The following is a 14401-nucleotide window of genomic DNA, read 5'->3' on the forward strand; positions in this document are numbered from 1 at the left end:
ACCACACCCAATCTCCCTTCCTGCTCTGGGTCGGGGGGGGCCTCATCTGGAGGGGTGGGGGGGCCTCTGAAGTTCCTACCAAACAGGGCCACAGGCAGTCTGGACCCCTTGGGGAATTGGGAGACTCCCCAAATTAGGGGGTGTGGCTCGTAACCTATGAATCTCCCCTCCACTTGAAACATCTCCCCAGCTTATACTACCTCAGGCTTTAGAGAGCAGCAGCTATTCCTGCTGAAGATCAGAGCCACATGGAACAATTCAGCAGTGACAGCGTAGACATGGGGCTGAGTTACATAGATTCGCACAAGAACAGAATTCCTTCCCTCTAGGGCTTCCCAGGTGACTCAGTGGGTAAAGAACCTGCCTGCAATGCAGGAGACACCAGAGATATAGGTTCGATTCCTGGGTTGGGAAGATCCCCTGGAGGAGGGCACAGCAACCCACTCCAGTATTCTTGCATGGAGAATCCCATGGACAGAGGAGCCTGGCAGGCCACAGTCCATTAGGTAGCAAAGAGTCGGACTCAACTGAGCACAACACAGCACATGATTTTAAAAGAATTCACTCCTTTCACAGCTCAACTTCAGTCTCTCAAGACCAAATCCTCAAAAATCTATTTTGGGGGTACTTTCCTCAAGTACATTGGCAGGATGCTGATTCAAACCCAGGGTCTATGGATTTGAAGTATTTTAGGCAAACCAGACAGACACCACCCTCAGAAAGCAAGATTTCAGACACAGAACCAGGTATGTTCCAGCCTAGTTCTGTGTGTCCGGGGAGCAGGGCATGAACCTCAAGCCAGAAGGAACTGAGGATCAGACGAGCAACACTGACACAGCCCTGGGCCAGGAGTCAAAAATCCCTCCTCGTACTTCTGTGAAATGGTGCAGTGGGACTTGGCCAGACTTCAGACAGAACTACTGAGCAAATAAACGGATACACTTCCTACGGGGGGAAGGCAATAGAAGAGTTAAGAAGTGTGGGAGGTGTTATCGTTTAGTCATGAAGTTGTGTCCATCTCTTTGCCACCCCATGAACTGTAGCCTGCCAGGCTCCTCTGTCCATGGGATTTCCCAGGCAAGAACACTGGAGTGGGTTGCCATTTCCTACATGAGGGATCTTCCCAACCCAGGGATCAAACCCATGTCTCCTGCATTGGCAGGCGGAGTCTTTACCGCTGAGCCACCAGGGAAACCTGTGGGAGCTGAAAGTATGTGATTTCTGAAATTTACATCTATGTAACTGGGGAAGCAGAATTGGGGGATGTTATGAACTGAGATTGGCCGTGAATTGATAATTCTTGAATCTGGGTGATGGGGGGTTATTGTATTCTCACAACTTTATAGTATATGTTTGCAGTGTTCTGCAGAAGGCAGGGGGTTTGGAGTTAGGCCAACCTGAACGCCAGCAATGAACATCTCCAAGGGGCACGTGCCCGTGTTGTATTTCAGGGATGCTGTGCAGGTTCACCAGTACTGGATCCCAGTTCACTATCGGCCAATTGTATGAGCTCAAACAAGTTCCTCAACTTTTCTCTTCTGTAAAAAGGGAGAATAGCAACAACTTTCCAAGGTTCCATAAGGATTAAACAATACATGTTCATGCCTGGCACACGCTTCGGACTCAAAACAGAGTAGCTTTTCCAACTACTGTTTACTAGGGGATCCCAGCTGGCATCAGCTCTCAGGAGCTCCTGGACTGAGTCCAGAGTTCAACTCCCCAAACCACCCTCTGGATTCTTTCATCCTAACTCCCATCAGCTGTTCTCTCTTCACCTCCCATCCTTTCTACTGAGGCCGAAGAAAGGAGAGCAAGAACAGAAACAAGCAACAGGGACATACCCTCTCTCTTCAGGTTGTCCTGACAAATTCCTATCTCTTTTCCAAGTCGCAGATCAAATGCCATCATTGCTCTAAGCTAGGAGGCAGGGCAGAAGTAGGAGGAAGCCCTTCCCTCTCAGAACATCCTCACAACTCCGGGCTTGCAATGTGCACAGTTCATGCTGCACCCTGGCTGCCTTCACAGGCTGGAGCTGGGTTCTGAAGCCCACTCTGAGTCTAGCACACAGCAGTCCTGGCTGTGGGTGTGTGCTTTCAGATGTGTCCCACTCTTTGTGACCCAAAGGACTGTAGCCCACTAGGCTCCTCTGTCCATGGGATTCTCCAGGCAAGAATATTGGAGTGGGTAGCCATGTCCTCCTCCAGGGATCTTCCCTACTTCAGAACTGAACCCATATCTCTTATGTCTCCTTCATTGGCAGGCAGGTTCTTCACCACTAGCACCACCTAGGAAGCCCACACAGCAGCCCTAGGAATATGGTTAAATGAACAAGGGTATGATCAATGAATGAGCAATGGGATGAATTAACAAATCATAAATTAGTGCACAAGGGCATGAATGAATATATTAATGAGAATAGCTAACATGTATCAACTCTGACTGCACAGCAGGCAGGGACCAAGACCCTCACTCCCACTATCTCATTTAATCCACCTGCAAGGCCTGACAGTGGTACTCTTGCGCCCTCATTTTAACTGAGAAAGTGAGGCTCAGCGAAGTTAGTAACTACTCAGAGTCACCCACCTGATGAAGTGATGGAACCGGGACTCCAGCCAACTCCCAAAGCCATTCCCTGGAGTGAACGAATGGAAGATTTAGGAGAAGAAGAAAGGAAGGAATGAGAAGGGAAGAGGATGCCTAGAGACACACCCACTGAGGCTCCAGGTAGAATCCTCCCCTTGACCCAAAGGCAAAAGCCTGGTACCTTGTTAGGTAGGGGTGGGACACAGCTGAGGACAGGAATTTCAGCCCATAATCACTCCTTAAGTTACAGGGCCTTCCAGACCGTCTCTGCAGCAGCATCCTAAGTCTGGGCAGAGATTACAGCCAGGAGCACCAGCTCTGCCCCTGCAGGGAAGCCAAGGCACAGCCAGGAAGCTGGCCAGCTTCTACCCGACAGGTGGCAACAGGCAGATCCAGGGCCAAATCACAGCAGGTCCTAGCCATAGCAACTGGCCAGGCTCGAGACAGCATGATGGTGATGATGGGTTCTTAACATTCACACCCAGGTGTGTTCACAAACCTTTCCCCAGGGAAAGGACCACTGGAATAAAAGACAAGTGCAGCCCCTGACCCTGCTGTACTGTCAGCCCCTCTGGAGGCATCAAACCCCTTGGGACTGAGAAACCGCAGCCTTCCACAGCCCCCCAAGTTAACTGATCCTTCCTCCGTATTCCTAACCTCGGTTCTAGGCTGCTCTCAGAATAGAAAGGGCATGAGTCAGACTGCCACTCCAAACCTGTCTCTGTGCCACCTAGGAAGTCACTCAAAAAGCATGATGGAAATTCAGCGCCATAAAGATGGCACCTCACAATGTGACAACCACCTTCCCTGACCAGCTGGGGGTCCCACAGGGACCCTGAGCCTCCGGGAAAGGACAGCTTGGCTGTCTTTTCTGCTGCTCGCACAGAATTCTGCCCACGTGGTCGCTTTCCATCCCTGCAGCTAATGTGACCCAGATTCACTTTCAAAGAGCTGCAGCTGAGCCGGTGGTGTGTAGCTACAATTCATTCTGCCCCACTTTCAGGGACTCTCTCCTGTTCATCTCCCCCTGCTATTGAAACAGAGCTCCAGGACAGGGCCTGGGACTCCGAGGATACTGCCAGGAAGAAGCAGAGGAACCAGAAAGGAGGAGGAGGCTCCTTGCGCTCAGGAGGAGGGATTCCCAATGGAATTTTTAGGCATCCATCCCCCTGCCCCCGCACCCCATTCTTCCCATCATGGCTGGGCCAGAGACACAGACACACACACACACACGCACACACACTTCCATCTGCTCTTTGACAAAGCCCTGGAGTGAACAAAAAAAGGCACAAGACTAAGAGACCTGGGGCCTTTTCCTTGCTCACCTAGGAAACTGCTGGCTTCCTGGAGTCCCTCCCCACTGTCTCCTCTAGTTGCCCAGGGAAGAAACAAGGAATGACAAGCCAAGTGGAGTATCAGACATGTTAACCCATGTTTGTCTGGCACGTTTGACTCTCATCCAATGATCATTAGAATCAGATGTCATCACCTCCCTTGTACAGATAAGAAAACTGAAGCCTGAAGAAATCAAATCATTCACTCAGGTTTTCTGACTCCAGATTCACTTGTCTCCACAGTGCCCAGCACACAGCGGGGGCTAAACCCACGTTTTTAACCAAATGAATGAATGAATGAATGACCAAGCAAACAGGAACCTTCTGAGTGCTTCCACCCTGGAGGAGAGACACACGGGCACAGAGAAGCAAGCTTCTTCCCCTGACCAGGCAACAGCTCTCAAGGCTGTCTCCCCAGGGGTGAGCCCTTGAATCACTCTAGTAGCTGAGCTCAGGCTCAAAAGCAGGAGAAAACATCAGCATGAAGTTGCATTTCACAGCCCTCACTGAGCCTTTAGCTTCCAGAGCCCACGTTCTCAGAGTGAGATCTTGGGGCAAAACCAGGAAGGGTGAGATGGGCCTCCTGACGACAGTGAGCTCTAGAGCTGGTGAGAGACACACACCTGTAAACAATGGGCTTTAACGGAAGGCCAGCTGAAACAAGGCTAGAGACACAGCTGCTGACTGACTGCTGGAGAAATCAGGGAAGGCTTCTTGGGGGAGGCCACCTTGGAACAAATGTTGAGGATGATGACTTCACGAGCACCTGCTGAAGGGCTCCCAAGAACAAATCCTACAGATGCTTTCTACTGGTTCATGGGAGGCCACGTTTCAGCCTAGAGTCCCTGTGCTCCCTTCTTTCACAATACATGCTCAGTTGCTCATTCATGTCCGATTCTTCGCAACCCCATGGACTGTAGCCCTCAAGGCTCCCCTGACCATGGAGTTTTCCAGGTAAAAATACTGGAGTGGGTTGCCATTTCCTGCTTCAGGGAATCTTCCCAACCCAGGGATCGAATCCCTGTCGCTTGTTTCTTCTACATTGGGAGGCAGATTCTGTTCCACTGCGCCACCTGAAGTGAAGTGAAGTCGTTCAGTCATGTCCAACTCTTTGCGACTCCGTGGACTGTAGCCCGCCAGTCTCCTCTGTCCATGGGATTCTCCAGGCAAGAATACTGGAGTGGGTTGCCATTTCCTTCTCCAGGGGATCTTCCCAACCCAGGGATCAAACCCCATCTCCCGCATTGCAGGCAGACGCTTTATCCTCTGAGCCACCAGGGAAGCCGTAGGAAGCCCTCTTTCACAACACATACAGGAAAGTATTTCTTCCCTTCTGGTCTCTGAGTTAGTTCCGTGAAGAAGTGATTCCATCTTCAGTCATCTTTAAGTATCAATGCCAAGAACAGGGAGGGTCCTGAATATATGACGTTACATGGTTGAATTCCTGATTGGTAGGTAGATGAGGAATCCCTGCCCCCAGCCCAGCCCCTAGCCCAATCAGGGTCCCTTCTTTCAGACACTTTACTGCCATCTGCAGGAAACTTGCCACAATAAAATACAAATTTACAATGACAAAAAGCATGAATGGCGCCCCCTAGAGTCGTGCAGTGTCCAGCCATGTGACTCGGGTCCTGCACTGGTTTGTTCTCTCCAGGCCTCACAAGCCACAAGGGATACAACCTTCTCTTCTCTGTCCTCTTCTACACTGTGGGGTTGTGCTCCTTGCCCAAGTACCCTCCCCAGATCCCCCCTTCCATGTGGCCCTGCCTACCCTTCACCAGTGAATAAGGATATTTCTATTGCTGTTCAATAACAGAGAGCTAAAGGCTCCGAAGAGGCAAACTCCACTAGATCTTTCTCTCTGCTTTTTTCTATAGCTCAGGATTGTGAAGCCTCTCCCAGAGGTGACCAGAATGACTCTCTGGTGAGTCTGGACGTCCAGTCAGCTGTTTAGATTGTAGCCAGCAGAAAAATCCAGCTGGCCTGGTTGTCAGGTATTGCCTAAGGGAATGGAAACAGCAATGTACCCGGAGTTAGAAGATCTGGGTCTACTGGTCCTGTGTGACTCCAGGCAAGTCCCTTAAATCCTCTGGGCCTCAGATTCTAACATGTGTCCCACCTAACGTGCTGTTATCATGAAATCTCTATGATCAACAGAAACAAGGTTTTCTCCTTAACGACTAATGTTCCACTTTGGTGTGGCTGGGCTTAAGGAGTTGAGAATAGGGCTAGCAAGGTAGAGAGAAGAAAAAAAATGGAGGGAAAGGATGAGGATCGGGAGAATTGGTTATAGCATGTGTGCGGCCCTGATTTTGTAGGCTTGAGATCAGCAGCCCGACATGCCTCTCCATCTGACATGCGTCATCAGCAGGGGTCCCCCATTCGCCTCTCCAGCATGAGGGAGGCCCTGAGACCCATATGGACACCGAGTAGGCCAGACACCGGGGCAGTCTGTGTATTTGGTCAGACTGACTCAGACACCCCCACTTCAGAACCCAGGCCCACAGGGAGGAGAAAATTACACAGGCCTCAGCTGGCTTCCAGGATAAGACTGACTTCATTTCCTCCCCGAATGTAAGTTCTAACTTCAGAGAGCTTCAGAACACACAGGGTCTCCCAGACGTGCCCTTCCCACCTTCACAGGAAGCAGTTGCCTGAGAAGGAAGGCTGTCTTCTTAATTACTCTGGTAGAACCCTCACAACGCTCTGAAATCACAGGAAGATTTCAGCCGGGGCCCTGAAGTAGCAGTCCCGCCTCTCCTCCGCTGCCTCTCCTGCTAACGAAACACGCCCAACTGCAGCACACAAGTTATTTTTAACCATGGCAGTCTCCCCATTTTCAGCCTCACTGGCCCAGCCCCCTCCCCAAGACAGTCACGTGGCAATGTCAGGATGTAAAGAAGATCAGTCCCGGTGCCCGAAACAGCACAGGGCCTGCCTGTCCCATGGTTCAGTGGACCCAGCAGCACCCTCAGGGATTGAGCCCCCTTGAGTCCATTTCTGTTCTAAACTCGGAATGCTAAACAGCAGGCAAATCATCCCTTGGGGCTCTTCAAGGAAGCCTGGGAGGGGAATTCATCACAAAGGAATCTATAAGTACAGTCATCCCTCAGTGTGTGCAAGGGATTGGTTCCAGAACCCCAGGAGGTACCAAAATCCACAGACACTCAAGTCCCTTATAGATGAGTTGACGTGATACAGTTGACCCTCCATATCCGCAGGCTCCACATCTGCACATGGCTGATGGAGCATGGGGCTAGGGGGTGTGAGTAAGGGAGAAGGCCTCTGCCCTGCTGCGTTCAGAAGAATGAGGGGTTTGAGCATTTAGAGGCCCCTCGATGAGGGCCCTTCAAGGCTGGAAACAAATAAACCCCTCTAGCATCACAGGGACAGCTCTGAAACTTCACTGACCGATGCCATTGTCCCAGAGGTCTTGAGAAGGACCAGAGTCCTTCCTCCAAGGGCTTCCTACTGCCCACAGTGAAAGTCGCTCAGTCGTGTCCAGCTCTTTGCGACCCCATGGACTGTGCAGTCCATGGAATTCTCCAGGCCAGAATACTGGAGTGGGTAGCCTTTCCCTTCTCCAGGGGATCTTCCCAACCCAGGGATCAAACCCAGGTCTCCTGCATTGCAGGTGGATTCTTTACCAGCTGAGCCACAAGGGATGCCCACAAAAGGGGTTCGAACTCTCGAGTGTATCTTCCAGGTCTCCTCCCTTGAGGCTCAACCCCTCTCAAATCTCTTCCTGATTACTTGAGCCCACATAGCCTTCTCCCTGTCGAGCTTTCCATTACAACCCACTGCCTGTTCCTGGATCACAATCTGTCACATGTTATCCTCTCAACACTCCCTGCCTTCCCTTCATTCATTCATTCAATACTGGTTGATCTCCAATATGCACAAGGTCCTGTGCAAGGAGCTGGGGGTAAAACCATTAACAAAAGAACAAAAAATCAATGAGACAAGGTCCAGAATTGTTCACAGTCCTAAGGGAGTGACAGGCACCCCATGGGATAACTGCTCTACTGCACCAGGGAACACAGAGGAGAGAAAAGCATGAATACAAGAGCGGAGGAGGGAGCTCTGGATACCTCTGGGGCAACAGGGACAGAGGAGGCGGCACTTACGAGAGGAGGGGGGCTTCCACCACCTTGCAGAGAAGAAAGTTCAGGCATGGAGGTCTGATCTGTGGGGGTCGAGGAACAGCTCCATGTGGCAGGGTGCCTGGGAGTAGGGGTTATTTTGATGGGTGTCTGATATAGCCTTTATCCCACAGGGATGAAGAGCCAAAGAAGGTTGGTAAGCAGCTGAGGAACAGAATCAGGTTTGATTTTGAACAAAATACTCAGTCAGTCATGTGGAGGAAGTGGGGCAGGACTAGAAGGAGGAGAACTATCAGATGGTGTTTGGTGGTACAGGTAGAGATGATAAAGTGGAGGCGGGCAGGGTGCATTGTTCAAAGGACGCAGAAGAGGGAGCAGGACAGGCCTTGGTGATGGATTGAAAGTGGGTGATGTCACTGAACTCCCTGCAGGCACTGCTTTGTCTGTCTTTCTATCTGCACTCTGGCACCAACGCCTCCTGAGAGGCTGAGCACAACCCACGGAGGCAGCTCCGGATCCATCCTTTGGGGGAAGCAGCAGAGAAAGCGCTTCCCCTTTACTGAGCCAAGAACCGTGCTAAGAGCTTTATATACATTTTCTCCTCTAATCCTCACAAGAGCCCTGCACAGAAAGCATCCTCAAGAGGAGGAAGGTGAGGCTCAGGCAGCAGTGAGAGACTTGCCCAGAATCACACAGCTGGTCAGAGGCGGGGCCACAGTCCAGCACCTCCCCTCTCTGATTCCAACATCTGGGCTGGTGACCACTGCCCTGGCAACGGTTCTGTTGCTCAGCAAAGGGGCAGCAGCACAGCCTTCACCCTGCAGAAAGGGTAAGCAGGAACCACATTTTTAGAAGCAATGGGAGTGAAACTGCCTTCTCCCAGGACTTTATTCCAAGGAAATAACTCAATGAAGTCAAGTGTTTTGATTCATAAAGATGTTCACTGCAGCATTGTCTATTGTGGCCAACAAAAAAAAAAAAAGAAAGAAAAATGAGTAGGATTCTTAAAATCATGAAATATTACACAGCCTTTAAAAATGGTAACTATAAAGCCTGAGATGTCATATGGAAAATCTTTTTGATGTAGGGGTGAGTAGAAAAATCAGATCCACAATAGTATATGAGCCATGAAGGCAACTACATGGAACATACAACTGCATGGGGACCAAGGCAGGGAAGAAGATGAAAAACGAAAACAGGTCTCATGTTAGCACACAGGGAGTAGGAGTGGCGGACTTTCCTCTTTCAAATTGTTCTTTAATGTCTTTTCATCATCCTTCCAGTAGTAATAACTCCAAACCGGACTCCAGCTGGCTTGTTGGAGAGCCCAGGAGAGGGCCCCTCCACCAACCCACCCCCAGCCAGGACACCCACAGCACCCAGCTCACTCCAGGCCTCTCTTACCAGCGACTCTGACCACAGCACGCTCCGCAGGGTCCAGCACCGAGTCCTGGCTTTTCCGTTTCTTCTGCTCATGCAGTGGCAGATTCCAGGGTAAGGTATCCCCTGGGGGACAGGGAGACAGGCTCCCTGACCGCTCACTCCTGTAAGACCGCTCACTCCGACATGACCGCTCACTCCGGCATGACCGCTCGCTGAGTGTTTCTTCATCTGAAGAAGACATGGCCCAGGCCGGGGCTGCAGCTGGAGGGCCTGCAGCCCCTGGAGGAGTGATCTGTAGGGGAGAGGAGCGCACGTGAACAGACCGAAGGGGTTGCAAAACGAACGCTGGGACTAGGGAGGCAGAGGTTCTAACCCTGGTTCTGCCACAGACTTGATCTCTTTACCTCTCTGAACCTCAATTTCCTTATCTGTAAAATGGGGATGTTTCATGGCAAAACTAATTCATGGGGCTTGGGGGAAATCACATGAAGTAATGTATACGAAGGTGTCCATAAGTCTTAAAACACTGTTAAAGTTAGCTCCTATTGGGGACTTCCTTAGTGGTCCAGTAGTTGACTCCGCACTTCCTTGGCAGGGGGCACAGGTTCAGTCCCTGGTGGGAACTAAGGTCATGCATGGTGTGGCCAAATAAACAAACAAAAGTTACCTCCTATTACTAGAAGCACTATTTCGGTTACTTGGTACTTGGGTACTTAAGCTTACAGGTTTCACGGGTAGAAATATCTGGATTCAAGTTCTTTGTTGTTGTTCAGTCGCTAAGTCATGTCTGACTCTTTGTGACCCCATGGACTGCAGCACACCAGATCTCCCTGTCCCCCATTGTCTCCCGGAGTCTGCCCAAGTTCATGTGCGTTGAATCAGTGAGGCCATCCAATCATCTCACCCTCTGTCGCCCTCTTCTTCAGCCTTCAATCTTTCCCAGCAAGTTCTACCCCATCATTTACTAGCTGTTTGACCCTGGGGAAGCCATTTAAGTCTTTGAGCCTTGGAATCCTCATCTATAAAAGGGGGATGTAATAGTAACTATCTCATAAGGGTATTTGCACGGACTAAAAGAGATCCTTCAGGTAAAGTGCTTAACAGAGTTCGGTATCCAATAAGCACTCCACAAACGTCGTCTATTATTACATTCCTGTTCTACTTACCTCCCAGGAATGTTGTAAAGATAAAACAGGGCAACAGATGGGAAATATTTTCAAAAAGCTAAAGCATGATCTCAATGTTAGGCATGATACAAACCATGGGTTAGAAAAGGCAGAAATTCTTGATTTCTCCTGTACCGCCTCTGGCAAATCCATTTTTTAAAAGTTTAAAAAGTACTAAACTTGAAGTAAGACAGACCTGGGTGTACTTTCTGGTTTGACCACTTAAAATTGGTATGATCTAGGGCAAGTCATTCCACTTCTCTGAGACTCAGTTTCCCCATCTGCAAAATTGGGGTAATATTTCAGCTTCTAAGTTGCTGTCTTAAGAACAAAGCAAATGTAAAAAAAACTGGCTGTTGCCATACATGGCACCTAAAGCATAGGATAAAATGTTCCTTTGCCTATTCTATTCCAAGGGGTTGTTGTAGAAGTAACTGGCACAGCATGGGAGTGGGGAAGGTGGTACAGAAAGTCCATTTTTCTGGTCGGTTTAGCTACATGAGGGATCTGAGTGGAAACACAAACACTCTGAGGCCAGCTGGGCTCCACCAGCCAGACTGGGCAGGCTTCCCTCAGCCAGGTCAAGTTCACTTCCCAGAACCATATGCTATACATGGCCCACCACCCCAAGGACCCCATCAGAGCCCCTGTGGTTCATGCCTTCAACCCCAAACCCAGTCCAAGCAAACAGCTCTCACTGGGGCTTCAGGGTCCAGGGAGGGCAGGAGACTGTCGCCTTTCCCTTATGGGAAATACCAGCACAGAGAGACAGGGAGGTGGCCTAAATGTCTGGACACCATGGGTCTCTGGGCACAGCTCCTCCTGGATTCTGGGAATCTCAGACTGGAGGCAGCAAGAGGCAGAAACACCTTCTGGGTTACTGGCAGATCCCCATCATAGGCCCAGAGTGAGGAGAGATAACAAAAGAAACAACAAATGGTGCAGGAGGCTTCTAGGCAGCCTCCGGCAGGCAGAAGAGCCCTGCCAGGACACCGCCTGGGCCAGCAGCATCTGGGCCTTCTTCCCCTGGAAGATCGAGAAGGAATCCAGCCCCCGAAAGGCAGAAAGGAAAGGACCTGGGTCCTGGTACAGCTCTGCCTTTTATTCTAGCATGTAACCCCCATTACCTTCTGGTGTCCGCCTCCCACTTCCGTTAGCCAAGTCAGGTGCATAAGTGACCGCCCCCACCGCGGGGAACTTAGGGTCGTCCTTCCATCTCCGTACTCAGCCCTGGGCAGGAAAACGCCCCTCCTCTCAGACCACCTGCTTCCTCCCCTAGACGCCCATTTTACTACAAAGGCCCGCTCAGCCAAGGCCTCCAGGCTGAGAACCGGTCTCTCCAGCTCTACCCGGGTCAGTCTCCAGACCCCCACGAACACCTGTTTGACCTCGCGGCTGTCGCCCCACCCCTCGGTCACCTGAGCCGCTCCATCAATTGTCTATTCCCGGGAGCGCGCGCCCACGCCCCCAACCCACTCCAAAGGTCGCAGGCCAGGTCGGCGACCGGCCCCTCACCTGCAGCTCTAGGGTGGCGGGCCTTTCCCCCTCACCACTTCTCCACGGCGGGGGAGGGCGCGCCGAAGGCCAGAGGCGACTGGGGTGGGTCCGCGTGCCCGCCGCGCGCGGTTGACAAAGAGCGGGGCCGCGCCATGCGGACGCGCGACCGGGGACCGATCAGGCGCCCCGGCCAGCGGCAGAGACCCGGAGCCCGGCAGCCAGTTTCCCCGCCCGGCCCTGCCCGCCCCCGCAGGGCTCTTGCCCGGCCCAGAAGGGCTAGGTGTCCCATTTTCCCGGAGAACACGCCTCCCTTTGGCCCGGGCAGTGCCCGCCGAGGGAAACCCCGGCGCGCGCTCGACGATGCCCGCCGCCCGCCGCCCGGGCTGCAGGTGCGAGGTCCGGACGGCCGCGATGCCCGCGCCTGTCAACCAGCCTTCCAGCTGCCGCCCGCTACCCTGGATCAGGCGCGGCCGCCCCGCGCGAGCAGGCACCGCACCCCGGCCGCCGCGGCGCACCCCGAGCGGACGGGAGGGGAGCCCGCTGCCAGCCCAGCGCCCCGCGCCTTACCCTGGGAACCCGTGCGGCGGAGGACCGGCGGCGGCGGAGGCGGCAGCGAAGGCGGCAGTGGCGGGGCGCGCCCCGAGCAGGAGCGCAGCGGAGGGGAGCGCCGCCGAGCCGAGGGGAGCGGCTCCCACAATGGCCGAGCTCGCGGCGCCGAGCCCCCCGCCCCCCGCGCCCTAGCGGCGGCGGCTGAAGCGGAGCCGGCGCAGCCGCCCAACTCGCTCCCCCACCCCCGGCGCCGCCCCCCGCCCCCCGATGCGCGCTCCCCGCCCTGCACCCCACCCGAGGCCGTTTCCGCGCGCCCCGCGCGCCCTCCGCACTGACCCCGCGTCCTGTCGCTGCCCCCGGGTCCTCTCTCTGGGTCCTTCCCCCGTTGACTCCTCCCCTGCGGCCGCTCGCATCCCCGGGGCCAGCTCACACCCCCACATTCCCCGCCCACGTCCGGCGCCCTCTGTGTCTCGGCCCCGCGGCCGCTCCCTGACCCGGGCCTGGCTCACGCGGCCCGCCCCCTTGGAGCTCCTCATCCCTGGTCCCGGGGGCGCTCTCCCAAGCTGCGGGGCTCTCAGCCCGGTCCCGGGTCTGGAACCCGCCCGTTCCCCTGCCTGCTCCCATTTTTTGCCTGCATCCCCTAAACCCATCCGTGTTCCGTCTCTGCCCCTAGGGCTCCTGCTCCCCGTTCTGAGAGCGCCCTGCCGGTCCACTTACCCGCCGGGCTTCGGGAACTGAATGTAGGAGGGACCAGAAGGAGGCCCCGTCTTCCCCTCAGGGTGAAAGGCAGAGTGGAACCAGGCCCCAGGAAAACACTCAGACTCTGGTTTAGACAGCAGCAGCCGCCCCATTCAGAGCCTTGGAAGAGGCGTCATCCACGGAGAAAACATGTTTTGAGCTGCTTCTGTATGCTCTGCCTAATAACACGGTAAATAACTGCCTTCAATGCTCTCCTAGTACGGATCCATGAATATGTCCAGAGAAAGAAGGGTATTTGCCTAAAGTCACTTCACTAGTAGGCTGCGCAGCAACGGTTACCATTTGGGGAGCCTCCTGGGAACAATGCAAGGTGCCTGACCTGGGTCGCACCACAGGTAATCCACACCATGCTGTTCATTCATTCATTCAACAACTATGTACCCCGTGCCAGACACTGTGACCAGTGCTAAGGATACAGTGATGTGTATGGCCCCTGTCCATTGGCTCCACTGGGTTAGCAGTAAAGATGGACAAGTAGCTATAAATCATGGCACCCCATGAGGCAGTGTTATCAATACTTTAATTTCTGGAGCTGGAAACAGATTAGATGATTTACTCAGTCATCTGGGAAGATTATAGTCAATCCAAGACTGGAATCCAGTGTCTTCACACCCCACCTTCTGTGGTTATTTTTCACCATGACTGTTGAGGAAATGTGGGTTGGATCAACTTACAGGGGATCTTGACCTTCAAACTGAGGAATTTGGTCTAAATGAGGTGGTTATAAGCTGCCCAGGAAGGTGGAAAGCAGAAGGATGAAAGAAACCAAAGAGGGATTCAAGGTAGGTGTGGGTGGTGAGAAATGGAGTATTTCCTGCCGTATCAATAAACAAGGATATCACAGTTATCATGGATTCTAGCCCTCCAGGGCAACGAGGAAGGAGAACAAAACCTTTGATGGGCAGTCATCAGGCTGCAGCTACTCCTTATGGTGAGCACTGAGGAAAAATACAGGATTGCTGGCCCCAGATAGCTGAGATGCATATGAAAGAAATGATTTCAGTGAGCCCAGACTCTTGCATCTTCC

At 52.9% G+C, this 14401-nt stretch overlaps 1 protein-coding gene across 9 annotated transcripts in view; it reads right to left on the minus strand.

Annotated features, from left to right (window-relative positions):
• Positions 1-13042, minus strand: part of MACF1 (microtubule actin crosslinking factor 1) — a 337865-nt gene extending 324823 nt beyond the window's left edge. For 3 of the 9 annotated variants that reach the window (XM_043461830.1, XM_043461828.1, XM_043461827.1), the window contains exon 1: positions 9425-9688. In XM_043461830.1, coding sequence (XP_043317765.1) covers positions 9425-9644 — 220 coding nt within the window. In that variant the 5' untranslated portion in view covers positions 9645-9688. Of the gene's footprint in view, positions 1-9424; positions 9696-12951 lie in introns of those variants that run through there. The other 6 variants (XM_043461825.1, XM_043461829.1, XM_043461815.1 and 3 more) reach the window with 5 other exon arrangements.
• Positions 13043-14401: the final 1359 nt, after the last annotated feature.

This window comes from Cervus canadensis, chromosome 2, assembly GCF_019320065.1.
Source record: "Cervus canadensis isolate Bull #8, Minnesota chromosome 2, ASM1932006v1, whole genome shotgun sequence".
NCBI lineage: Eukaryota > Metazoa > Chordata > Mammalia > Artiodactyla > Cervidae > Cervus > Cervus canadensis.